A 25,639-nucleotide genomic window follows, 5' to 3' on the forward strand; every position below is an offset into this window, starting at 1 on the left:
AATTATTGCCAAATGCAGTGTAGCTCTTCCTTACCTTAAACAGAAAACAAAGACACAAATAAAAACACAGTAGAGTCATAGGAGAACCTAAAACATTTTGTGTGTGTATGTGATATATTTTTGGAATGAAGAGAAAGGAAGATGAGGTGGGTGAGAGGAAATGTAAATAAAACCAGGCTATGATGATGTGTGTACTTTCTGGTTGTTTGCATAGCCTTTAAAATCAAAAAATCTGCAACATAAATATAAAGATAGGAAAAAGTCAGCATCCTTTCTGAAGTCAGTAGATTGTGTTCATATTGCTGAGTAAGGCATCTAATACAATGCTGGTAGCAACAGGACAATTATATTAGTATGTTACCCAAGACAAAAAGAGTATAGGCATGTAAATATTAGTTCGGAAATAGAGGTTTGAGTTTTGTTTGTTGTTACAGTCCTTATGGTATACAATCCCAATTATACAATATAATATACAATAATATACAATATAATGCCCAGGGAAGTGGTGGAGTCACTGTCCCTGGGGGTGTTCAAGGAAAGGTTGGACATGGTGCTTAGGGACATGGTTTAGTGGGTGGTAGGGTGATGGTTGGACCAGACGATCTTGGAGGTCTTTTCCAAACTCAATGATTCTATGATTCTATATTTAAACATTAAAATCCTAAAGGTCCTTTTATCAACAACTCAGCCTCTTATAGAATTTCTCAGGAATGAAAAAGCTGTTTTTTAGTGGAAGCCTGACATAGAAACATACAGCAAAATAGATTCCTTGGTATTGTACCACATGCTACTATGTTACTCCTAGACAGAAACCTAAGTGAACCAACAAACATTTCATCAAAACAAAGCTTAATTATTTTCCCAGGAAAGAAAAAAGAGGTAGGTATTATGTGGCTATTTCACTGATATATGAAGTATTTGCAAATATTGGCAGATTGTATTACTACTTTGAAACCACATCCAGTTCAGTGACATATTCACCCAGCTACTGGGATTGCCCAGTCCAACTTGCAATTTTTTACTAGAATTAGAAGCCTCAGCTGCCAGCTTTGGATTGAAGGCTACAATTCATATTCATCGTTCTTGTTTACAGCCATCAGTGGCAAAAATCATGGATTCATATGAATGGTTTTCCTTGACTCTTAGACAAAGCTAGGTGAAGGTCTCTTGTTATTAGTAACTTTTGCTCTGCAGTTTCCTGTTCATTTAGATGTGAAACTTTAGCAAGATAAACTAACAGAATCAATAGAGTGTGTATTACCTTGACACTTGGAAGTTTCACAGTGCAGTCATTGGTGTTCAGGCACCATCTATCCCTGTGCAAAACAAAAGCCATTTCTGAACAGCAAACTGGGGCTTTCAGTGTTAAATCCTATCCTGTGGGCAGCTCACAGAGCTCCTGTGCAATCTGTGGTCACTGCTCTACATATAGCAGTCATAGTCCCTTTGCATGCCCAGTATTGTTTTTTCCCAATCCATGAACATTTTCATGACATCCTGTTTTTAAAATAAAGTCAAAAGATCCCAATTGCTGTATGATTGGGAACGATTGCTGCATTGAAATGAAGAGCTTAGCATAGGATCTAATATAAAATAAATCTTAGAATGTCCCTTACAGGGGTATTTGATTGAATACCACTTTCAGTGTCCTCACTGGACACATTCAGCAAACAGAGTGTGCCATGGTTGGTGATTACAGAAATAGAATGCCTCACAGCGCATTTTTTTAATTACAAGAAAGAAAGGCAAGAAGTTGTCACAGAAGTTTGAATCTCAGCTCTTCATATATTCCCATATGTTACATTTTACATTTCGCATTAAAGTGAAAGGTATACAACTATTTTTTTGTAAACACAGGTGATTTAATTGATTTTATTTTAGCAAGGCAAATGGCATTAATAAACTTGTCAGAGAACCCAACTCACATACATAAAATTACTTAAGAATATTAATATTTTTATGATTATAGTTGATACCAAGGTATACACTAAACTTTCTGACAAAACGTCTTTTATATTATTTCATTCAGTTGTACTTAAACTGAAGGCCATATCTTTTTCCCCAGCTCTCTCAGCCTTTATTCTTGGGTACTCTTCTCTTTTCATTCCTGTTTCTCTCCTCTGGTGTTCAGCTTCATGCATTGATTTTTTATCTTTTTCCTTGTTGGTGGAAGGATACAAAAGTTTCCTTGAGAACTCTCTGTCTTTTGAGAATTCCATTCTCATTTATGCTGCACTCACTCTAGAGCTCTTATAGTAAGAATATTTGGTGAGTCCAACTATGAGCACTTGTGTGTCTCTTGAAACCTTTTTTGACTAGAAGAAAGAGTCTGTTTGTTTTTGTCTGGACCAACAGTCAGCGAGTGCACCAACGCAATAAAAATGCTTCATGTTATAGTAAGATGTTAATTTTCTATCCAGATGTTAATTGAAAAAAACTTTTTTTTTTTCTTTTTTTTTTCCTTTCTTTTTTTTTTTTTTTTTTAATAGAGATAATAATCTAATGCCATTTTCACTGGGGTATTTACATTGTGGCTGCCTAAATCCTCCCTTACAGTTCTGATCTCGATTTCACTCAGTGTAAGCATATTTTCCTGATGTATGATGGTGATGTATGCAATTTAGAATTTGGTGATGGGAACAGATTTATTTTGAAGTAGAAAACATTCAGTTAGGAATTTGGAGATAATGCTTTGCCATAAGTGCTTGCCAAAAAAAAAAAAAAAAAAAAAAAAAAAAAAAAAAAAAGCCACTTTTTACATCAACATTGGTTTATTATTTCCATATAATAGGTTTTCCCAACATAATCACACAACAGACATCTCAGTCCTGTATAGGGCCAGCTCACCTTATAAATTCTGAGCAGCTGCTGCACTGGGATATTTGTACTAGAAGGCATCTATTATCACTTACATGTAAGACAGTCATTATCTATTATATCAGTTTAGGAACACAAAAACTGAGAGAAAAGAAGCCTAAGATCCAGAACATGATCCAGGAGGTGGTACTGCTGAGACACTTTACACTTTGTGGATAATCGTTCTGGGGGTAAAGAAAAGCTTGGCAAGTTTGGGATTTGCTTACTCCATCAGTTGAAGTCTCCTCCTCTCTACTTGAACCAAGGCATGGCATTTGTATAGAGAGGTTCTTCTGGTCTGCAAAAGTCCCAGTTAAGCACTGTGTCAAGTGCATTATCATTTCTGCGTGTTGAGTATAGAAAATGATGTGAAGCTAGAATTTCCAGGCTCTCTTTTGCCTAAAAAGCTGTGTTCACCTTCTCAAGGTGGGGGCTCTGCATTGGGCTGAGAACTCTGAGGATCTCAGAAGCAAAACAAACAAACAAACAAACAAACAACAGACCTCTGGCTGCTGGAAACTTACTATAGGAGAAATCTTTAGCCTTGGCCCCATGTGGGTTACCTCACTCTATCTTACAAACAGCATTGGTGTCTCTTGCCAGGATTTTGTCCTCAGAGGATAAGGAAGAGACTTGCTTAGTGAACAGCAGGAACTTAATGGATTTTATTAGTTTATAAACCATTTTAAATTCATTTGTTTGTGCAGTGTTGTACTAAGTAATGCTGGTGAGCTTCTGCTACTATTTCCTTCGCAATACTTTTATGTGCAACCTGTAACGACTTCCAGTGAGAGTTGCTACAAATTCACCCTGTGGTGCAATTTTAATCACAGAAGTCACAAGAAGGCACTTTGCAAGACTAATGGAGCATATTTGTAAAAAGATACACGGGTAAGAGGTCAGGATGATGACTACTGACACATCCACATGTATAGAGGAAGGTCCAATAGCACATAAACAAGAAAATAACATCTGGAACTGTAAAGAGAAGACAACTAAAGGCCAGGTGGTAAGACAGTTCAAAACATCAAGGAACACAGTAAGCATATTAGCCTGGAATGAGGAGTGTACACAAATATTTCCCTGAAGTTATGGGACTTAGCTAAAGCTAACAACAAAATGCCTTTGTTGGCATCAGATTTACACTGCATAGGGCTTTACTGAGTGGATGTAATTTCATTGAATCATGACAGATAGCTTTAGTCTTGAAACTGAGCTTATTTATGTAGTCAAGCTTGTTCATCTTCATATACTACATTACATATATGTGTATTTCAACGTTGCCTGTATCAATAATAGCCAGAAGTCAGTAGATGCAGGCAGTCTTTTTGTACTGCACTAATATGTCATGATGTTGATACGTACATTAATTACCTCATTAGAAATTACTAGTAAAGGATCATTTTTGTAATACAATGAAGAGCTTCCCCCAACCTGACCTTACTGAAGGACCAAATATTAGCTTAACTTCCATAATTTCATTTAACTTTCACAGAATAACTGGCATGAATCAGAATGTTGCAGGATTCTTCTGGATCTTGCTCACCACTGAACAGAGACATGAATGTCATTCATATATATATATATGTATATATATATATGCAGGTAGATTTTCAGGGAGTCGAAAATCTACTATGAAAATTAAAAGGTGGATTTACAACATGGTCATTGCATGCACTTCTGCTGAAACCATTCTGGAGGTTGGCGCATGCTTTTCATGGCTACTCCTTCTGTCAGAATGCTGACAGGATTTAGCAATTGACTATAAAAGAGAAAAAAAAAAGCTTTGCTATGGAAAGGCCTGTGCCACTTTTCCATCTGTACTGATATTTGCAGTGCTTCCACAATAATAATCATAATCATCACAAAAATGTGTTTTCAGGAAACACCATATATCGTAGACAAACAGGATGCATTCCTGCTTGTGCTCAGGGTCAACAACCACGTTGTAACAAAAAAGCTTTCAAAGCAGGATTCAAATGGGACTGAAGCAATGTATAGGCTTTGCATTGTCCTTTGCCCAAGAACAAGTACTGTAAATGGTGTGCAGGTACCTGAGTGAAAAGTTTGTATTTATGGAAACTATTGATGCAGCTCCTGTTTGCATTTACTGGTATGATTCTAAAGTACCACAATATCTACAAATGTTTGTTTACTGTACTCAGGTATGATCTAACTCTAAGAAACAGAAGGGAGATGAATTAAAATGGGTTTTTATTAGTGTCTAAAAACTTCCACAATGTGTGGGGATTGCTCTAAACAAAGTAACAAATGCACACAGTAATTGTTGACAATGGTATCAGTAACGACAGAAACTGGGGACGAGATGACATCTTTTCTACTCAAAATGTTAATGTCAGAGTCGTGAGTAATCAAAAGGCAACATTAATTAGATAATCTGTTCTCTGTGTTTGTATTGCTTGAAATGTACTTATAATGCTTCTATCACCACAGGATTTGTGAACATTTGCTTTAGGAACTGCTCCTACACATTCTGTATGTGCAAGTAGGCCTTACTGGTATGCGTCATTCCACGGATTTCAGCAGAACTGTGGCAGAGGGGCAGGTTTATGCAGCATCCTGTAGATTTATGTGAGATGTTTGAGCTAGCGCAGGTACTGTGCTGATGGATATTTATGTATATTATGTCCTTTTGCTGTTGCTAATACACCTCGCTTCTTGTCACCACTAAGCAGCTTCATCAGTATCATCTTGACTATTCTGTTTCCAGCACCCAGCTTCTTCACTCAGGGCTACCCTATGGCTTTCTTTGAGGCACTGCCATGAAATCTTACTCACAGAGGAGTCTGATGCAGGCAGGAGATGGGGGAAAAAGAAGCTGGAATCCACGAGCCCAAGTCAACACCAGGCTCTCAGTGGCAGCTTCCTGGCATGGGTGCAAGCCTGCAAGTACTAACTGAGCTGAATGACCAAAGAAATTTGATATGTGACCTTCTATTTGTGGATGGGTGTTTGCGTGCTCAGCACGTACCACATACCTACTGGTAGAAATAATGTGACAAAGATTAATATAATTAAAATCCTAGTCCCTTGGTGGTGCTGGTAATTTCCATGTCCCTGGTAAGAACCCTGTGCCAGTCTCTGAGGAAGCCAACCATCCCAAACATCACGTCGTACTTAATCCTGTACTTGTTCTTTATCTGGTGCTCCCTTTGACGTCAGTAGAAACTTGACATATAAGAGTGCAGAGGAATCTGGCTGAATTGATTTTTTTTTTGTACCAAGATTAAATGGAAGGAAGCCTTCTGAAATGTACAGAAATCTTATCCCTTCCTACAGCATAAATGGATATTTTCTGTTTCATTCTTCAGGGATTCTTACCTGTATGGATTTGTGAGTGTGTTTATGAGAGATTGCTAATATACTTGGACAGCATAGTGAGCAGATTTAGAATGTGACTGCCAGAAAAGGGTCTGTAATGAGTAAACAAGGCTTTCCATATAATTTCTAACATGCATTTCTATTTTCTACATCATATACACCACAGCATCTTCTAAATAACTTCTGCGTATACAGTTTTGCCTTCACATTTCCATTTTGCAGTTACTAAATCATCTTGAATAGACAAATGCAAATGCTAGAGGACACACACTGTGTTAATCACTAATAAGATTTAAATATTTTCTGCTTATACTCGAAGAGGTCTGAGAAATGCCTTTTGATTTTTATATGGAATTTCCCATCTGGTAGCTTTTGCTATTAGCAACAGTAACCACATTGTATGAGTAGACTTTTTTTTCCCCCCTTAACAAATAAAAACAAATGACGCGCATCTTACAATGCCAAATGTAAATGATGGAGGCATTCTGGGGGTGTTACTCGGGATGTACAATGACCTAACTGACAACAGGATTCGGATCCCACGGCTGAATCACGGCGCAATACAAATACAGACGTATTTCGCTAAACTTCCTTAATGAGAAAAGGGAATAAAGTAAGATTTCCAATGTCACTCCCATATAAAAAAATAGAAATTCTCAGAGGAGGAGGACACCGAAAATCATCGCCAGCAGCCCCACTCGTGTACGAGTTGCTTCACCTCGCTGCGGTGCAGGAATGAGACTGGCCACAGGACGAGACGTAGCCGGCTGTAAGGGGCTGCCGAGGTCTGATCCTTCCAGTGCCCCGATAAAACAGGGCAGCGTTGCGCAATATAAAACCATTTAAAATATGCATTGCTCAATCTTCTCACACGTCCACCCGCGTGGGAGCGGTGCCCGAACCCCTCTCACACCGAGCCGGTGCTTCCTAAATGCTCCTCAGGAACTGAGCACACGCGCAGCTCCACCTGCCTTCCCCGAGCACCACGACAAGAACACTCTCCCAAGTAAGGATCAACACCTCCCCCTTTCCTCCCGCACGCCACCACCGCTCCAAACCCCGGCACCCCCTTGCACAGCGGGCACCGAGGAGGCGACGAGCCGGGCAGGGCCCCCACACGGCAGGGCCACCGCCGCGTGTCCCCGTGTCCCTCCCCAGCGGCCGCCGCCGCCCGCGCCGCCCTTCCCTCAGCCCCCGGCAGGGAGCAGCAGGGGGCCGCGGGCCGGGCACGGCGAGGCACGGGGGAGGCACGGCGAGGCGCACGGGGGCACGCTCCGGCTCCCGGTGCCGCTCCCGGTGCCCTGGACCCCTCGCAAGGGCAGCGGCCAGGCACGGGCGGGCTCTCCGCAGGTGCGGGCGCCATGCGGGGCTCAGCCGCCCCGCGCTGCCTCAAGCCGGGCCGGAGCGCTCCCGGCCGAGCCGGGCCATACCGGGCCGGGCCCGGCGCGGCTCCGCGGGCGCGGATTATAAGGGGCCCGCTCTCTCCGCCCCCGAACCCGGTCTCCCTCCGCCCCCGCCCGCGCTCCCCACCCCTTCCTCCGGCCGCGGAGAAGGGCATGGAGTTGGCGGGAGCCTATAAAAGCCCCTGAGAGCCCCGCCGCCCGCACGGCGCTGCGGCAGCCAGGGCGCACCGAGGCGGCGGGGGGGGGCACCATGTCCCACCACTGGGGATACGGCAGCCACGACGGTGAGTGAGCCGCGGCCGTCCCGCCGGGCTGGCACCTGCCTCCCCGAGCGGCAGCGAGCGCTTTTTATTTGTTTTTCTCCTTCCTTTTTTTTAATTTTCTCTTTTAACCTTGAGATGCCACCTGCGCTCGGGCAGCGAGCCAAGCGCGCCCCGCGGTTCGCCTGGAGCATCCTCAGAGCTCTCAGCGCCGTGCCCGTGCTTGGGTACCTAGGGGGGCTCTGCAAGGCGCCCCGGGAAGACCCCGGCATCCCCCCTCCGAGGCTCGGGGGCTGTCAGGTCCCCGCCTCGGTCCCCAGGTGGGATTTCCCCTCAGCTCCTTCGCGAGCAACCCCAGATAGTGCGTTGTTAAAGCGCCGAGGTTTGTCCAGGTGTGGGTGTCCCCTGCATCCCCTGAGCTTCGTGGCCGTGCCCACCGAGCCGCTTTGTGCTGTCCCGCAGGACCCGCTCACTGGCACGAGCACTTCCCCATCGCCAATGGAGAGCGCCAGTCGCCCATCGCTATCAGCAGCAAGTCCGCCAGGTACGACGCCTCGCTGAAGCCTCTCAGCTTCAGTTATGATGCCGGCACTGCCAAAAGCATCGTCAACAACGGGCACTCCTTCAACGTGGAGTTCGACGACTCTTCTGACAAGTCAGGTGAGACCTCGTCGTTGTGTGTGTGCAGGGGTAGGGGTGGGAGAAACAGACACTAACACTGCTACTAATGCTAAAACTAAAATACCTGCTGAGGCCACAAGGGTTTTTTTCAAAGAGAAAAAGGTACCAAGGTCAGGATTCAACCCTGAAGCATTCAGCATCCCGCACTGGAGGAAAACTGAACTCCTGTTAGAAGAAAACTAAGTCTGTCTTGGTGATTTTTAGCTGCCCTGCTCTAAACTCCAGAGAAGTGAATTGCTTTCTTTTTGTTTAAGTGAGAAATATTTGGATAGAAGCATGGATGTGCAGGGCTAAAAAAATAAATAAATAAAAATTATTTGACAATACCAGATTAAGGCATAGTTTGTTATAAGCTACCAACCAAATGGTTAAAAAGGCAAAATACATCGTAGGAAGAAACTGGCCATAGAATAACAGAGGATTGCAGTTAACAACTTGAAGTAGAAATAGTTTGGAAATAGTTTCTTTGGTTATCAAAATATTATTTCACATTTCTGAAGCCAATGCGCTCCCAGGTTAGTACAGAAACAGAAGAATGATTAGAAAATACCTCTTTGTTCTTATGTAACTCAAACAAGCATTATCCCTGGCATTTCTTGACTCTGGGCTTTCTAGATAAAGTTAATATGTGTATGACACATTCCTACAAAGTTTACTAGGAGGCAGTCCTTCCACAGTGTCTTACAGCTCTGTAGGGTGAATAAAATTAAGCATGGAATCCTGAAAACCTTTTGGCAACATTGTTGAAAGGAATGGCCGTATTGATGGACAAATGAAATCTAAGGCACAGTTGCAACAAGGGTTTTGCAGGGTGTCCATAGTTGTAGTTTTTCAGCTGGCTGAACTTGCAGAAATCGTCACGCTGCTACAGTGAATGTGCCTCTATTTTTAATTTAGACAGCAAAAACAATCCCATTGTAGTCACTGCCTTCTCTAGACACTGCCCGATTTAACTTGCTTGAGCAAATGCCCTATTTTGCTAAACACTTTCTTGGCAATGTCAGTTAGGGAATGGTGCTGAAAACAAATTAAGCATGCCTACAAAACTTTTTTTTTTTTTTCCAGATAGTGTAATACAAGGGTATAACACTTTCAGCGCTGCACTGAGAATTTGACTTCGTATGTTATGATCTTTATACTGAACAGTGTTAGCTGGTCAACAGTGCTTCACAGTTGTATAGATATACATTGGTTTCTATATAAATTTTTCAGAACATCCACATTAATATCTGTATGTTTAATAAAAGCAAAAAAAAAAAGTTCTGAATTAGTGTTTATTTTTTCTGAAGCACTGAAGAACTGTAGTTAAAGCACGTGTTATTGCAGTGTTAGGAGGAATAAGGTAAATGATTCAAAGTAGAAAAAATTGATTCTGTTTTCACATGCAAGTCTGCTCTCAAAGTCATCCTACTCTCACTGAGCCCAAAGGAAGCAGGTTCAGGTCCTCATAGTGTAACAAAACTATTACCTGGTCACTTTGTGCATGCATAGGTTTGGAATGACAGTGAAAATTAGCTTATATCTGGCAACTTCGGAGAAAAAAAATGGCAGAAACTTGTATTAAAGAAATGTCTGTAGGAAGAATGCTCTTTATGAGAAGTCAGTGCAGAACCAGAACATCTGTGACAGGGATCCTCTGACAGATAGGCAGTGACACAGCTTTCAGAGTGGGAGGATAGGAGATGCATGTAGAAATATTCTCAGTAGTTCTATTAGTGAATCATAAACTGAGTGTTTAAAAAGAAAAGCAACATTAAACATATCTCTCTGAATCCAGGTAAGGGTGGATCCTTCAATATCACACTTCCTATTGACAATTATAGTGCATAAAATCTAACTGGCAGCACAGTTATTGGCTTCATTTGTATGCAGTTAACTAGGTAACCTACTTTCTTTACAGAAAATAAAGCTGTCTTTGACTTGACTGTGCTTGATTCACTCCAATTTCTGAATTTTGAGACTAACAGTACAATGATCTCTCAAATTCTTGGTTAGACATTCAACAACAGTCATGATGAGAAATTACATGAAATTATATGATGTTATATCTTACAGGAAGCAATGGGACCAAATCCTGTAAATACTCCCGATAGGCTATAGTGCTTGCTTCCATGAGCTGTCCCGTATGCTGTAAGGAATTATCTGTGGTAGTAGGCGTAAAATGAAGTAATAAGATCATTGTTTGTGTATAATGTTCAACACATGAGTAATAGCACGCAAAGAAGTAGATCCATTCATTAAGAATATTCAGGCACATAACCAATGACACAAAAGTAAAATGAACAGCAGTTCTGTGTATTTAATGTCTTTTTGAAGACTTCTCTTCCAGGGCATGCAAAATTAGTTCTTGTTATAAGAAGTACAGGTAGTAATAGTATAGTAACAGGCAAGACAGCTAAAATGTGTTTGGATAAAACTCCCTGAAAATGGTTGTTACTGATTTCTTTGATTTAGAAAATGCTTACTTTGAATACTGTTGATCACAAGTTAAAGTCAAGGAGATACCAGAATATTCAAGACTTCTTTATAGAATATTCCCCCCCCGCCCCCTCCCTCCCCCCCCAAAAAAATAAAGCTTGTATATATATTACATACATGTACACACAAGTATGTGTAGCCTGTAGCTTCTGTTTGTATCAATGAGAAATAGGAAGTTTAAAAGGTAAAAAATTATACTTCTTAAAATATCCCTTTTACATGCTTTGGCATAAGGATGTAAAAGAAAAAAAAACAACTTTTTTATGCAAAAGATTATGTGTAATTTATGCAACTAATGTATCTTCATGGAAGATGTGTTCCTCTCTGCCCTTTTAGAAGATCTTTACTAATAAGTGGAGCTCTATAGATGTAGCTCTTGATGCAGTTTAAAGTTAACTATCCCTGTGACCTATAAAACTTCCCTTTACAAAGATATTTGAAAAATAAAATGATGTTAAAACCATTTTAGCTTTAGAACCTGACTTTGTTCTACTTTCTTGTTAATTCTCTTAAATACCCTTAGATGTTACTAAGCATGCTTTAAAAAAATCCCTATTCCTAAGCAATTACACACCAACCTTCTATTTCAGTTCTTATAGTACAGCCTTTGAATTTCATGGCTTATGTGACAGCTGTTATATTCCAGAATACAGTTCTAAAGCCTAAGTCAGTTCCTGAAGTGTATTCCCTTCATATTTCACAGCTGCTAGTTGATAGAAATGGTGTATGGAACGTAAACTGACAAGTCAGTATTGCTGTTTTTAAACTTTTTTATTTACTGAAATTCCATGATTTTCTCTTAGTTAAAATCATGTCTTCTATTGTGTTTCTGTGCAGTGTTTTGGAATGGTTTTTGGGCTTGTATGTAGAAAAGAATGAACTTCTGCCTTTGGTTGTTAGTTTCTCTTCTCCTTCTGCTCTTGCAGTTGCTTTCTTAATTCTCATGTCTTGTAATAAGTGTGAAAATTAAAGTATTTGCAGGCATTTGTGATTAAAACTTCTATAATTTTAATTAAAAGCAAAAATTCTATATGTTGCTAGGAATAAAAGTACAAATTTAGGCCTGTCCACTCTTGTATTCTGGGACTTGGCCATTGGCATATGTGTCAAGCAAATGGTGTTGATAACCACTGAACTACAATATTGCAACTTATTTTAAAAGCTGGATAGCAAAGGAGAGATCTGTCTCATTCAGGGTACCTACTTAATGATACTAACTACTTTATATGGTAGTCTGTATCACTTTACTCACCCTAAAAGATGGAAACAAACAGCAACTTCTCAGAGCTGTAAAACCACAGGAAGTGACTTTGCTCAAGAAAGCCTCAAGAGCATAAAAGCATTTGTGTAACATACATATAGCTTGTTCTCAGTAAGTTCTGTGGAAAACTTCTCACAATCCACCTAAAACCTGACATACAAGTGGGAAATGCTCACAGCAATAAGCTCGGTATTCTGTATTTTCTGATCTTGTGTTTGATCTTATGAAAGGAAGAAGTCAATCAAAAGTTATTCTGTAACAAAAATATTAAAATACCATATCTTAGTTGTAGAACCTGTCAGAAGTTCATTGCAACTATGGTGTAAGCCTCTAAAGACATTACTAAATGTACTAGTCATTTTCACATGTGGACAGCTCTTACTCGTTTCCTCTTCCTTGCTGCTGAGCTAGATATGGATAATACTGAAATCCATGACAGAGTCCCAAGTAAATGTAACACTTTTACAGAAATTCAGTCCTGGTGGAACTTCACAATTATGAAGAGACCTAGGGAAGTGAAACACTAATGACCTTGGTAGCAGCACCCCTAGAGGGACTCTCAGTGATTGTAATCAATTACCCAATTCTTCCTATAATGGGCAATATTAATGAGGACACTTCAGCTGTCTTGAATTTTGACTCACTGTAGGCAGATTTACCCATTTTGTTGTGTTTGAGTTCAACAGTCAGTGCAGTGGCACAGCTTGGTTGGCAGTGAGGTGCATTGAAAGTTGTGCCTCTGGTGCTCTCTTCCTACACCTCCACCACAGCAGGTAGACTGAGGAAAAAACACGCAGGTCTGCTGCCTTTAAGGCAGAACTCTTAATCAAAGTCACTGCCACTGGTCTATTTTTAGGCTTCCCAGCTCTGAAGATGTAACATTATCCACACCAGAATATATTGCACATTATTGGTATACGGTCACAGGTTGAAACTCCACAATAAAATGTGGGCTAAGCAATGTCCTAACCCATCTGAATCATAAATCGGGGAACTGATTACTTATAGCTCTAGGGGACTGTTTTCAGACAGCTGCTTATGTGTCGTAAGTATCTTTGTGCATTGCTTGACGAGGAAGTCAGAGGTCCCAGAAGGTGTGTTATCATTAAGGCATTCTCTGTTCAACTGCTGTTGCTAGAAGCTGCAAAGCCTAAGCAAGCAGGTGACTTGAGTATAGCTCTTGCGCTTCAGGGAACTGAAAAGGAAGATGAGAGGGCTTGAGGTCAGCCCTGCTGGATTCAGGACTTCATTTCTTTACAGAGCTCAAAAGTGCCCTTCTTCACTTATACCATTTAAAAAAAAAAAAAAAAGCTTTAGAGCAGAAATTTGACATGGCTTGTGCATATAGGTATCCTGGCAACTTCCTTCACTTCTTCCAAATGACTCCTCTAAAGGTGTTTCTGTGCAATACCAGGAGAAAACAGTTAACTTAGAAGCTGAGTAAAGGGGGACTGCTGAGTGCATAGAGGCCATGCTCTCCCCTTCCTTGAGTTCACCCATCCTTTGTTACACCCCAAAGTAGTGCGAGCACTGTGTCAATACAAAACTTCCAAAACTGTAAGCAACCTCTGAGAGTGTTACAGTCACTGCCATCAAAAATTAAGTCAATTGTTACTCTTAAGAGAATCTTAATGCTTCCAACTCAGTACTTTTGAAGTCATTGTCAGCTCATAAGGGGTGACAGGTGAGGACTGAATGCTGATCAAGGGTTCATTACAGCACCTTATGACTCACACAAAAATCTCCATTTATGAGTGATATCAGAAATAAATTCCACTGGTCCCTGGGAGCAGTGGATTTCGCTGTGGTTAACTGAAGTGAATACTGAATAGTACCCTTCCTATATTAGGAACAATAAATACATCATATTATGTGAACAGATTATTAATATACCATCTAATTTTTATGTCATGTTTAATATTCACAAGCTGCATCTGTAAATGCACAAATAGCAACTTGTCTTGCCACTACTCCTTAATTCACTATAAGTAGTAAGTGGACGTTTACATTTATGTAGGTATGTATGCACAAACATTTGGGTGCACACAAACACATTTACACTTAAATGTGCCACAGACTTTCCCACATATCTGTCTCTTTGAATCATGCATACAAAGGGCCTTTTTGAAAGACCTGAAGGGCTGAGGAGGAAAGACAAGAACATAATTGCCGTTGGATGCTTAAGCAGGTCAGAGTCTGTCTGGCTGCTACCCAGCCTGTATGAAGTAGTTCAGCTGGGGTGAATCGAAATCACTGAGCAGCTGCTGATACACACGTATGCAGACCTGCTACATTTTGGCAGATGTTTCATTCTGGTCTATCTCCCTGGAACATCCTCGCTGCCTTATCAGGCTAACCCTCTAGCAAGGTCAGAGCAGGGTTTTTCTTAGGAGATACCAATTACGTAGGTTTTCTCTTGGTGAAGAGTATTACAGATATATCTGCAAGTATGATCCTTACAGTTACGTCCTGTCTTACTCTCCAGCTTGCCATGATATAGTGTCCTAGGAGGACTGTTTGAAAGAGATAACGTAAAGAAGGAAACATCTCAGAAAATGTGATGTTCTGCACTCCACGTTTCATAGAAGTGACAGCTCACCCCAACTGAACTCTCCAGTCTGTCAGATGGGGAAGCCCATCCTTGCATAAGAGCACAAGGCTAATCCCTGAGCATCCTCGTAAGAGCCTTTTTTGTGCCATTAATAGTGCATGGTGCTCAAGATTATTTTTTTCTCAAGTAGTGCTGCTTCTACTTTATCTCTGCAGGGTCTAGCATAGAGATTTTCTAGCACAGAGATGTCTTCATATACACAAATGCCTACAGAACATTAACATTAATGTATGTGCGGTGCATGAATTTATATGAGCATATGCGTACAATGCCATATACATGTGCACATCTATTGTAGGCTGGTACAAAGTCATGGCTTTCTTTATACCAAAGCAGTGTGTTTGCAAGTGGGTTGTCCTCAAAGGTAGATGTTGTAACTGTCCTGCTGCTATGTTCTTGTTTCGTGGTATCTCAGTTAGAGCTTAACTTCTTAAGTTAAGCTTAACTTAACACATCCACATCCATCATGCTTTAGTGGAAGAAATTTTGTTGTCAATGATTTCCACGTGAAGAACATTTTCTCATTCTGTATTTTCTCCGAATGACAAACTTCAGGGTAGCATTTTTTCTTATTACACTAAACTGTACAGTAGGAGGGAATTCATTCTGACTCATGAAACAATCTTGAGTTCAGCCATTTATATTACCTCTTTGACAAGTTTATTGCCTTAATGAGATTTATGAGTCTCCTGTTCTGTTACATCCCTATACAGGGAGGTAACTACAGCAACAGTAATTCCACAGTATTCCTGCAAAACTTAACACGTGGCTGCTGCCACTTCCTGGAGGGGGAAAAAAAAAGAGAAGTGGTTCACAGTATTTTTTTACAAAGTCATACTGTTCTACATGGAAAAAGTAACTACCCCGTGTCTCACCTTTAAGCACAACAGAGAAATTGTGTAGCCTCAGTAAACAGCTGCCCCATGTGCAACACAATGCCCCCTTGATTTCTGTGCATTTCCAATATCCTATAACCATGTAATGGAGGCAGACATAGTTCACCTTTATCCAAGAAACCCCACAGACACGAATAGCACAGTTCATGTGTTTGTTTAACTTCCCAAATTAGCTCTGCTAATACTTATTTTCACCTAATTTAGATAATGTTATGAGATCATTTAATAAGAGTGCAATATAATTGCTGGATGTTACTAGTATAATTTCTTCAGTAAATGGTAGAAGGTTGAAATCATAGTTACTATTTCTTAATCTAAGCGAACTGGCTCCAAATTTATGTCACTGCACCATTTCAAATAACTGTCAAATAGAAGAAAAGCTGCATTTTCAAGCTGTTACCTCTTATATTGCTGCTATGTCTGTGGAAACCAGGTTACTGATGTAGATTTTGTTGAGAATGATGAAGCTTTAAGAAAAGACAGCACCAGGTCAGCTGGTGCTGTCTTCACTCTGCATCTGAAGCTATGCTATATAACAAAAGAGAGCATAGCTGCATGTGTATTTCCAGGATGGTTTTGAGTAGTACTGATTTCAAAAGGAAGAAGCTAATGCTCAGGGGCTCAACTGTGGAACAAGCTTTTCCCATCCTACGAAAAAGGAGATGGAAAGGTTATACATGTATATCTGTCTTCAGTGGGGCCTGAATCAATGTTAATGTCACATGAGATAGGGATAGGAAAGTTCCCAGATGCTGTTCAGGTTCTTGAGGTTTTGCTTTCCAAAAGCTGGTAACATTTATTCATGGTTAAAAACATTTGCACTAGAAAAAAATGAAGTTCCAACATTTCTATTTCTCATTTTAAGTTTAAATTTTGCTTCCTTGAAAAGGCTGGAGAATATTAAGGAAAAATAATAACTGTTTAATGGAGGATAGAACAAGAAGAGCTGTTGTGTAATTAAGCCTGATGAATTTGTATTCATTCCCACTAATCTAATTATTACTTTCTTTGAATGCTCTGCTGTGAGTCAAAATAAGCTAGTGCTGGATTTGAGAACCACAGAATGAGAAAAGTAAGCAAAAACCACGAGATTTTTTTGCATCCTTTGAGTTTTATGAAATGATAGCAAACTTTATGTAGAAATAACACTGCAAATGGATTTAAGACAATTGCATGGTTCTGCTCTTCAGCATGCTTTCCATTGATTAATAATGGCAGATTAACCTGTGCTGCACTAGTGCTTTCTGAGGTTCAGGAATGGTGAAACCTCGGTCCATTTGTATTTGCAACAAGCCACAAGTCCATTAGCCAAAGGAACTGAAACTGAAACCCCATGGCATTGTCTTTTAATGAAACATGATATTGTGTGGATTAAATGATTTTGCATTTGTAAAGACATAGCAACTGATTGCTTCATTTCAAAGTGGAACTAACACACATTCACAGTAGCTGTTCTGAAAAAAAAAACAAAAACAACAACAACAACAACAAAAAACTATTAAAACCCAACATCTGTTCTGATTTGTAGTACTGTGTCTGAATCAGTTATGCTTTGTGGCAATTAGCACATGCAGAAACACAGAAGTAGAATAAAATATGTGCCTATTCAATTACTTCAAGTAGCCATTCCTCTTCGTATCACGTAGCTTGGCGGTAGTAGGGTAACTCTTGGTCTGCTGGCTGTTCAGCATTGGTTACAGTATCTGAAATTACAAGGACTGCATCGGAACATATATTCACATTTTTCAAACAGAAATGCGTGTTGGCAGACTTCTAAATGTATTTGCCAAAGACAGAGCCCCAGGCAAATGCTAAATTTGTCCACTGAAACAAATTTTGCATGTGTAATGCACACAAGTGGAAACTAATGTGTTTCATACATCTTACGTTTAATTTTCCTGTATTCCAGATTTTTAGTCAAATCCTTCTCACCACTTTGAGCTCCCCCATTGCCAAGTAGCCACGGGTATGTTTGTCCATGCTTGCGTATAATCAGAATTATTCAAACCTGAACAGACAGTGACCTTTCCGTATCTGCATTTGATGTATATTTTCACACATGCACGTGTGATACTTACATGTCTAGACTAATTGCAAACTGAGAGGCAAGCATCTTTACTCCACAGAACCATTTTGTTTGTGGCACGTAAACAGAACACACTTACATGTAATAACTGATGTCAACACTCTTCTGTCACTCTGTTATTTATATATTTATTTTCTATATTGAAAGATAAATTGATCTCTTAAGATATATAGCATTTCAAATGATGTTTTAAAAATATTTTTGATTTTTCAAATATTAATTCCTCAAAGATTTAATCGTGAATTTGATACTTAGAAAAAACATAAACCAGTGTGAGATCTTGCTCTAATAACTTAGATAAATAGCTCTATTGAACAGAACTATTTGCTATTGTTTTGTGCTCTGTGTTGCACTGGAGGAGACATTGTCTGTGCCTTGAGCATTTGGCAGTAGTGGGGCTCGATCCTGCATATCATAATGGTGGTTGGTCACAGTTTAAGTAGGGGTTAAAACTAACGAGCAGAATAAGGGTGCCCAGGGGAACTTGCTCCTGTATAATTGAATGTGTGGCTGGGCACTCCACTTACCTCAGTCACGTAGCAAGAATAATGACAAATCATGGAGAGCATACGTTAATGCCTTATTTCCAAACCCTATTTTAAAAAATTGGCCTCTGCAGGTGTTGCCATTCTCAGCACCATTTTTTAAACTCACTCTCAAGGAGTAAAAGATGGGATAGACGAGAGATTTCAAAGTCACATCTCTGCAATTCCTTGCACTGTGCCCAGTGCTTTACCTTGCTGCATCCCACAGCTAACAGGTGTGAGGGTTTAATTTGGAGCCAAAAGCTTTTTATTCAATCCAATTCACCACAGGATTTGCAGGATTTGCCTAAATGGATAAAGAGCCCAAAATAAAGGGACCAAGGACATTAGTAAGTAAAAGATGAAAGCATAGCTGAAGACCAAATCATAAAATAAATCTATGTAGGGCACTTACAATGGCTAGTCTTTGGACCTTTGCTTGGATTTTTGCTTTGGTGACAGAAAAGTTACATCCTTAGCTCTTCCCCCGTCACCTGTAATATTAGCATGCCTATTAAATTGCTGATGAGACTCACTATAAAGTCACTTCTGGTTTTATATGTTTATTACTGATTTTGGCTTTTTGCAGCAGTGTGCCATTGAAGATGATCTGGAGTAGCATGGCAGCATGCAGAGCAATAAACTGTAATTTACTTAGAAGATTTGAGATGGATTTTCCTCTTTGAAGTGAGACCTGACAGCAAAGGTTATGGGAGATGCTAACAGAGTCCCTTTGCTTTGCAGTGCTGCAAGGGGGAGCGCTGGATGGAGTCTACAGGCTGGTGCAGTTTCATATTCACTGGGGTTCCTGTGAGGGCCAAGGGTCTGAGCACACTGTGGATGGTGTGAAATATGATGCGGAGGTAGGACATGCTTTGCCTTTCCAGTCTTTTGTGTGTAATGAGCATGGTGGTAGCAGCAGCTCTGCAAACCTTCAAAGGGCAAGAAACTGTGGGGGTTACCATAAAAGATTTTGGTACAGTGCTGCTCCAGGAACTGAACATAACTGTGATTTGCATTGATAGATAGAGGAAATGGCTCCACAAATTTATCAGCTTTGCTGCTTTTTGATAAGAGTCGGTTTATTCTTACCCAAAAAAATGTCACCATTGCCTCACATCTGTTCACAGTACCATAACTACTTGCTCAACTTGAGTTGCAGTTATGGGGAGACAGACAGATGTACTTCAATTAGAAATAATGTTGAAATAAAAAAGAAAAGAACATCCTGGCTAACATGACCTGGAGATTCTTTTAATACTCTTTTCAAAGACTTTCCATGACAGGGCAGGATGATATTTTTTAAAAAAATCAAGAGTGGAGGTCAGATCTGTAATTAATGTCTGTTCTGTCCTGACACTGGACAATCATGTCTTTGATAAGAAGTCCAGAACACATAGCTACATCGAAAGTACTATATCAAAATCCTGCAGGCTGCATGCAGGAAAAACTAATTCTGAAGATAACGGGAATTTTACCAGACTAAAAGCAGAAAGATACAGCCCAGAGTTTGCATTTAAAACTCATCTGGGAATAAAAGTCAGAAGCAAAGTAAAATGTATGACAGAAATCTCTTTGCATAAATGAAACTTCAAAGTTAATGAATGATTCAACAAATTCTTAACTGTACACAAAAGTTTTAAATCTCAGCAGTAAAACACCATCTGCTCTTAATGTTTAATAAATTACTTCCCTGCATGCTCATTTGTAAAGTATTATGGATGGAATCTAATTTTCATAGTGCTTCTTGTTTTCTTGCTCCTAGCTTCATATTGTTCACTGGAATGTAAAATATGGAAAATTTGCTGAAGCTGTGAAGCATCCGGATGGTTTGGCTGTAGTGGGCATCTTCATGAAGGTTAGTTAGACTTATTTTTTCCTATTATTTGGATTAGTCCAGGATGTTCACTGGTCCAGGTGGACCCAAGAGCCTAAAATACAGAGTAAGGCAGCATTATGCTATGCCACGTAAGCCCAGAACAGACTAGATGGTACTCCAAATTCTTTGTTTTCTGTACATATGAAAATTGTACGCCTACAGTGGAGTATGACTGCCATCCATAGCTGTGGCAACCCTCCAGCAGCATGCTAGCCTCCATCATGACAGTGACACTGCCATAACCCTGTCAGAGAAAGATGATATGCATAACTGACTCAGTAATATATGTATGAATCTGCGGTATGACCAGCTTAAATAGCATCTATTTTCTTTTTACTGCTATTGTTAAACATCCAGAGCATTTTTACTCAGCTGAATTGTCTTCATAGCTAATTGAAGAAGGTGATTGTGACCCAGCAGTGTGCACTCTGTCCTGGCTTTACTCTTCTATTACGAGGGTGACTTATGTGAAAAAAGAACAGCTCAAGTCCAAAAATAGACCACATACTGTAAAAGAAAATAACTTTATTCTGTCCGGTGTCCTTGGCTGACCCATTTGTGCTGCCTGTCAACTGGAATGATTTTACAGAGACAGTTCCAGTCACTTTTGCTATAATACTCCTGTTATGTAATGAAATGGTGCTATGAAAATGTGCTACAAAATGTTTCCTTGAGAATTGTAACAGATAACTGAAAGTGTCATGAGACTGCATGGTTACTTTTTTTTCATATGGTTTCTATTACAGGTAGGGAACGCCAAACCTGAAATACAGAAAGTTGTTGATGCTCTGAACTCCATTCAAACCAAGGTAATATATGTTGTCTTGGACGCCACCAGTCACAACTGTATGATCCTCACAATTGTATGATCCAGAAAGTGGACTTCTGGATCAGTTTACTTCTTCCCAGTGGATCAGTTCACTTTTTTCCAGTCCACTGCATATATGGGAGTAAAATAAACCTTCATGCCATCAGCATGGATGCTCCTGTAATCCTAAATGCAAAAGAGATTCAAACTAAGTTATGATAAAGGACAGATAATACTAGAAACCGTGATCATTTTTTTTATCTCCATGAATCCATTTTCTGTCTTTTCATCAGTATTTAAACCTATAGGGTAGGATTCGTCTTCCAGATGCAAATTTTTATCAGGATAAAACTCTCAGGAAAAAAAAGCCTTTCTGTATTTTAAGTACTATGAAGCACATATGTGATCTTAATGAGCAAGTAATGAGTAACTAAAGGAATTTATTGAGTAAATAGGTACCTTCATAATGAGTTAAGACCTTTGCCAATGAGATATGTGGACAGGAAAGGCAGAACGAGACTACACTGAAATCTTAGTTATCAGGCTCCCTTTGACGTAAACGGATGTTGCCATTTACTTTAGTGGACACTCCAACAGGTTTCCCAGTTTCTGTTTTTCCAGTAGCATCAGTGTCCATGGTATCTGAAATCTCATTGTTACTTCAAGCAGGGACAGATCATATCTCTAAAGGAAAAGGCCATTAAGTTCAACGTTTGAGATACTGAACTGTCTTGATAGTTTTAAAAAATGAGATAGTGCTGAAATACAGACTCCTGGTACATAATTCCAAGTGTACTGTAAGAAGCACTCAACACTGTATGCTAAACTCCATTTCTCCCTTTCTCCAAATATGTAGCTTCTGTAGAAGACTTTACAATGACAAGCTTGGTGGGAGTATGTTGTCTCTCCCTTGACAATAGCCTGCCTACTTTCCTTATTGTAGGGCAAGCAAGCTTCTTTCACAAACTTTGACCCTACTGGACTACTTCCTGCATGTCGAGACTACTGGACATACCCTGGCTCCCTGACCACTCCACCACTGCTTGAATGTGTGATCTGGCATGTTCTGAAGGAGCCCATCACTGTCAGCCCTGAGCAGGTAGGTCTCCAGGGGACTGTGCCAATAGGTGTGTACTGACTGGTATCGTATCAATTGCTTTGGTTCAGCTGTCAAAGTGATCTTTGAAATGGCAGTTTATGCTACTGCAGAGCTATGCAGGCTAGTAGCTAGTATCGCATGTCAAAAATATATATCTGAGCTGGTTATGCTCTTCTGGCAAGCTCTACTATGTGTGGAATTAGAGGAAGATGTAAAATGTAATGTTGTCCTCCATTTGAACACAGTCCAGGCAAAATGTGAGGGGTTTTAAAAATTTAATCAGGTTGGAGCTGCCATGTGGTAAAAAAAAAAAAAATCTAGGAAAAGCGTAGGATGCATGAGAGGACTGGTTACACATGCAGAGTAAGTCTAGCATGTGTTGTGAGCATCAGCAAGTTTGCTGCACATGCAGTTACCTATTTAATTGTACTTGCCCTGAAAATACTGGGTTTACCAAGCATCTGAAGAGCATTTATTCTGCATTTGCAGTCACACACTGTAGATCTGTAGTTAGTCTGTAGATCTTTGAGATCTTCCAGCAATTCCAGGATACACAAAACTGATTTTAAAAGGACTATTCATCACAGAACAGACTGGGAAATCCCACGCAGAATTGTGACAATCCTAACAAAACTGCCTTGTTTGGAAGAGAGAAGACTTGCAGATTCCAAAGTCTGCTGTCTGAAAAAATCCCATTTTCTGTTGTGCAGCTTGAAGAGGATAGAACCTTCCTAGTGGGAAAGAGCTTATGCAGATTAAATCACTCCTGGCCCTACTTTCTGCACCATCCATTAATGAAATTACTTAGAGGCAAGATTCTATCCTCGGGTTTGCATCTGTGTGCTTGGAAGATATAAATAGAATCTGGAGCCTATAAATATAAGCTAGCCCCGAAGGGTTTTAGTTTACCCTTCAAACTTTTAAATCCCTTTTATGAATGGCACCCATGCTAAAACTATACACATAATTCTAGGAGTTTTATTTAGCTGACATGAAAAAAGTGCAACTGATCTGTTGGGATATAACATGATAAAAGATAGAATACACAACAAGGAAGAACTATTGGAAATAGTAATTGTAGCAATGGTTACTATTAATAAACTGCAACTTTTAAGGTGACGCTGTTTGATTATTTTAAACTATTGATATTGATGATCCAAGGCTTGCAAATATGGTTTTATTATAGGGCAGGAGCACATACACCAAAATAAAGTTGTTTTTCCTACTACACCTACTTCCACCACCTACAAGTGGTAAACGACACCACTTGTTTCTCCCACACAGACCCCTTCATATTACAATCGACATTTCAAAGATGAATTTGAGATCAAAACAGTGCGTGTGGCAGCTTGCCTTTTCATTACAAAACTGATCAAAACAAGAAACCATAAAGCAAAGTACACGAGTGTACACATGAGTCCATTATCATTTGCTGCAGTGATGGTTCCTGGTAGATGCTGAGTTCTGAACTTCATTCCTGTTGGGTCCTGAAAGTAAAGGCCTCCTGGGCTGGTCACTGCCTGGGGTCTGCTCTATAAAGGAAAGCCTGATTTGGAGTCTGACTCATACAAAATCTCTCCTACATATTTCTGTCAGCAGTTCCAGTTGGCTTGTGAGATTACATTTGGGGCAGGTTCTTATTTTGACAGTCTTTTAAGTAGTTTTGGATATGGTTGCTTAGACATCAAGGTGCTTTTATTACGTTGCACTATGCAAACACCAATTTCAGTTTAGCACAAGCACCTTTACTCTAAGACATTGCAGTTTGCTCCTGTTGATGTGGAACAGTTTCCCTTCTCACAGTATTTGAAAATCAAGATATCTTGAATGAATTTGGTTGTTTTAATTTGTACCTAAGGATAAGGATAATTTTTGTTTGTTTGTTTTTAAATATCAAGCAGGCAAAGCAATTCAGCTTTCAAAAGAGCTGAAACAGTACAACTTTCAAAGGGCTATGAAATGGTTTCAATTCAGATGTAGACCAAGGACAAACAGCTCTTTGTGCACAGAGTTCTGAAAACACGTGCCCTAGGTCTTTGTTTTCTGCACCACCTTAGTTCTTTTTAGGATATTCTGTTGACAGGAGAGCCTGTGTTGGGCAGGAGATAGTGTGGATGACATGCAAAGATGTCAACTCTAGACCATTATGGGTAATGAAACTTTGAATTGGACCTCTGGCTCAGGCCCATGGTGTATAGTTCAGGTAGTCCTGTTGAAACAAGTATGCATTTGAGAATGTTTGTGCCTTTTTCCACAGATGTGCAAACTCCGTGGCCTTTGCTTCAATGCTGAGAATGAGCCCGTGTGCCACATGGTGGACAACTGGCGCCCATGTCAGCCCTTGAAGAGCAGAGAAGTCAGAGCTTCCTTCCAGTAACCTCAGCGCTCAGTGTGTTAGGAATTGCTGTGTTTGTGAGGAACCCTTTTTGCTAAGCACAAATCAAACCTTTGCCATGTGTGCCCTGGCAACATCTTGTCTCCCAGGTCCATTCTTTCTTTCGCTCTGCATCTAAAATGCCAGCTAATGAAATGTGAAAGGTTCTTGGCCAAACAGGAATAGATTCTTTATGTGTGGGGCTGTGGGAAGCCTGGGGGTGGGCTGTGTGCATTTTGATGAGTTACTGTGACTGACAACTTTGGTATTACAATACATTGGCTGTTTGGGAGAGCATATGGTGATAGAAAAATAAGCCATTCTAAGAAACCTCATCCACAGGTGTGGTAGTACACGTAACTAATGATAACTTGAAGCTTTGTCAAAAGCACAGGAATACGGAACATAAGTATGCTTTAGGAAAAAAAAGTATATCGAGGAAGAAAAGTAAAATGAATATTGAGAACTAGATTTAGATTTTAAGCAACTGACATGTAAATATTTTTAAGACCGTTTTACATTTTTACCCATGCTATCAACAACATTATGTCTTAATGGTAGTATGTTGAATTTTTTAATTAAAAATGTCCTAAATTAAGTATTATCTTTAAAAATTGTTATTACCATAGAATACAAAGTATCTTTTCATTGAAATAATATATGCTCTAATTTAAAGAGGGAAATAATAATGTATTTTAGATAACTTCTCTAATAAATCTATACTTATATTTTTGCTTCCAATCTGTTATTTTAATTCAGAAAAGGAGTTACTAATCTGTTCACACCATTGCATATTAAACATAATTAATAAACATATAGTATATCAAGAATGAGTTTCAATGGTACTGGATGTTAGGACATTTTCTCTAAGTAGCTGTCTGGTAGACAGCAGAAGGAAGTAGTAGTTTTGAGCCACCACTACAAACTTTAATTGAAGTTGACCAAGTAGTAAAAGATCCTCTCACAAGAATTATGAGCAAAATCATACTGCAGAACAGGCTTCTCCCTAACTGGTTGCATAAATGTTGCTGCCCTTATGTGACAGCAACAAAACAAAGAGTCATATATTTATGCAGAACAT

The 25,639-nt window shown here is 39.8% G+C and overlaps 1 protein-coding gene and 1 long non-coding RNA gene across 2 annotated transcripts; one reads left to right on the top strand and one right to left on the bottom strand.

Moving 5' to 3' along the window:
• The first annotated feature begins 7,727 nt into the window (after positions 1 to 7,727).
• LOC311432601 (carbonic anhydrase 2) lies at positions 7,728 to 25,385 on the top strand. The gene is made up of 7 exons (XM_084511051.1): positions 7,728 to 7,885; positions 8,324 to 8,521; positions 19,143 to 19,261; positions 20,164 to 20,256; positions 21,024 to 21,086; positions 22,029 to 22,184; positions 24,442 to 25,385. Exons 1-7 carry the CDS (start codon positions 7,852 to 7,854, stop codon positions 24,559 to 24,561), a joined length of 783 nt encoding a protein of 260 aa, XP_084367177.1. The 5' UTR covers positions 7,728 to 7,851; the 3' UTR covers positions 24,562 to 25,385.
• On the bottom strand, positions 10,332 to 19,121 carry LOC311432602. The gene is made up of 2 exons (XR_014690163.1): positions 15,768 to 19,121; positions 10,332 to 13,476 (listed from the first exon to the last, which is right to left on the bottom strand). It is a non-coding gene; the product is annotated as an uncharacterized lncRNA (long non-coding RNA).
• Positions 25,386 to 25,639: the final 254 nt, after the last annotated feature.

The sequence above is a fragment of the Aythya ferina genome, assembly GCF_964211825.1.
Source record: "Aythya ferina genome assembly, chromosome: 2".
Classification (NCBI taxonomy): domain Eukaryota; kingdom Metazoa; phylum Chordata; class Aves; order Anseriformes; family Anatidae; genus Aythya; species Aythya ferina.

Coding starts and splice junctions, on each gene's coding strand:
- LOC311432601 (XM_084511051.1), top strand. CDS start 7,852: ATGTCCCACCACTGGGGATACGGCAGCCACGACG. Junction 19,262..20,163: donor GTGTGAAATATGATGCGGAG/GTAGGACATGCT, acceptor TCTTGCTCCTAG/CTTCATATTGTTCACTGGAA. Junction 21,087..22,028: donor TGAACTCCATTCAAACCAAG/GTAATATATGTT, acceptor TCCTTATTGTAG/GGCAAGCAAGCTTCTTTCAC.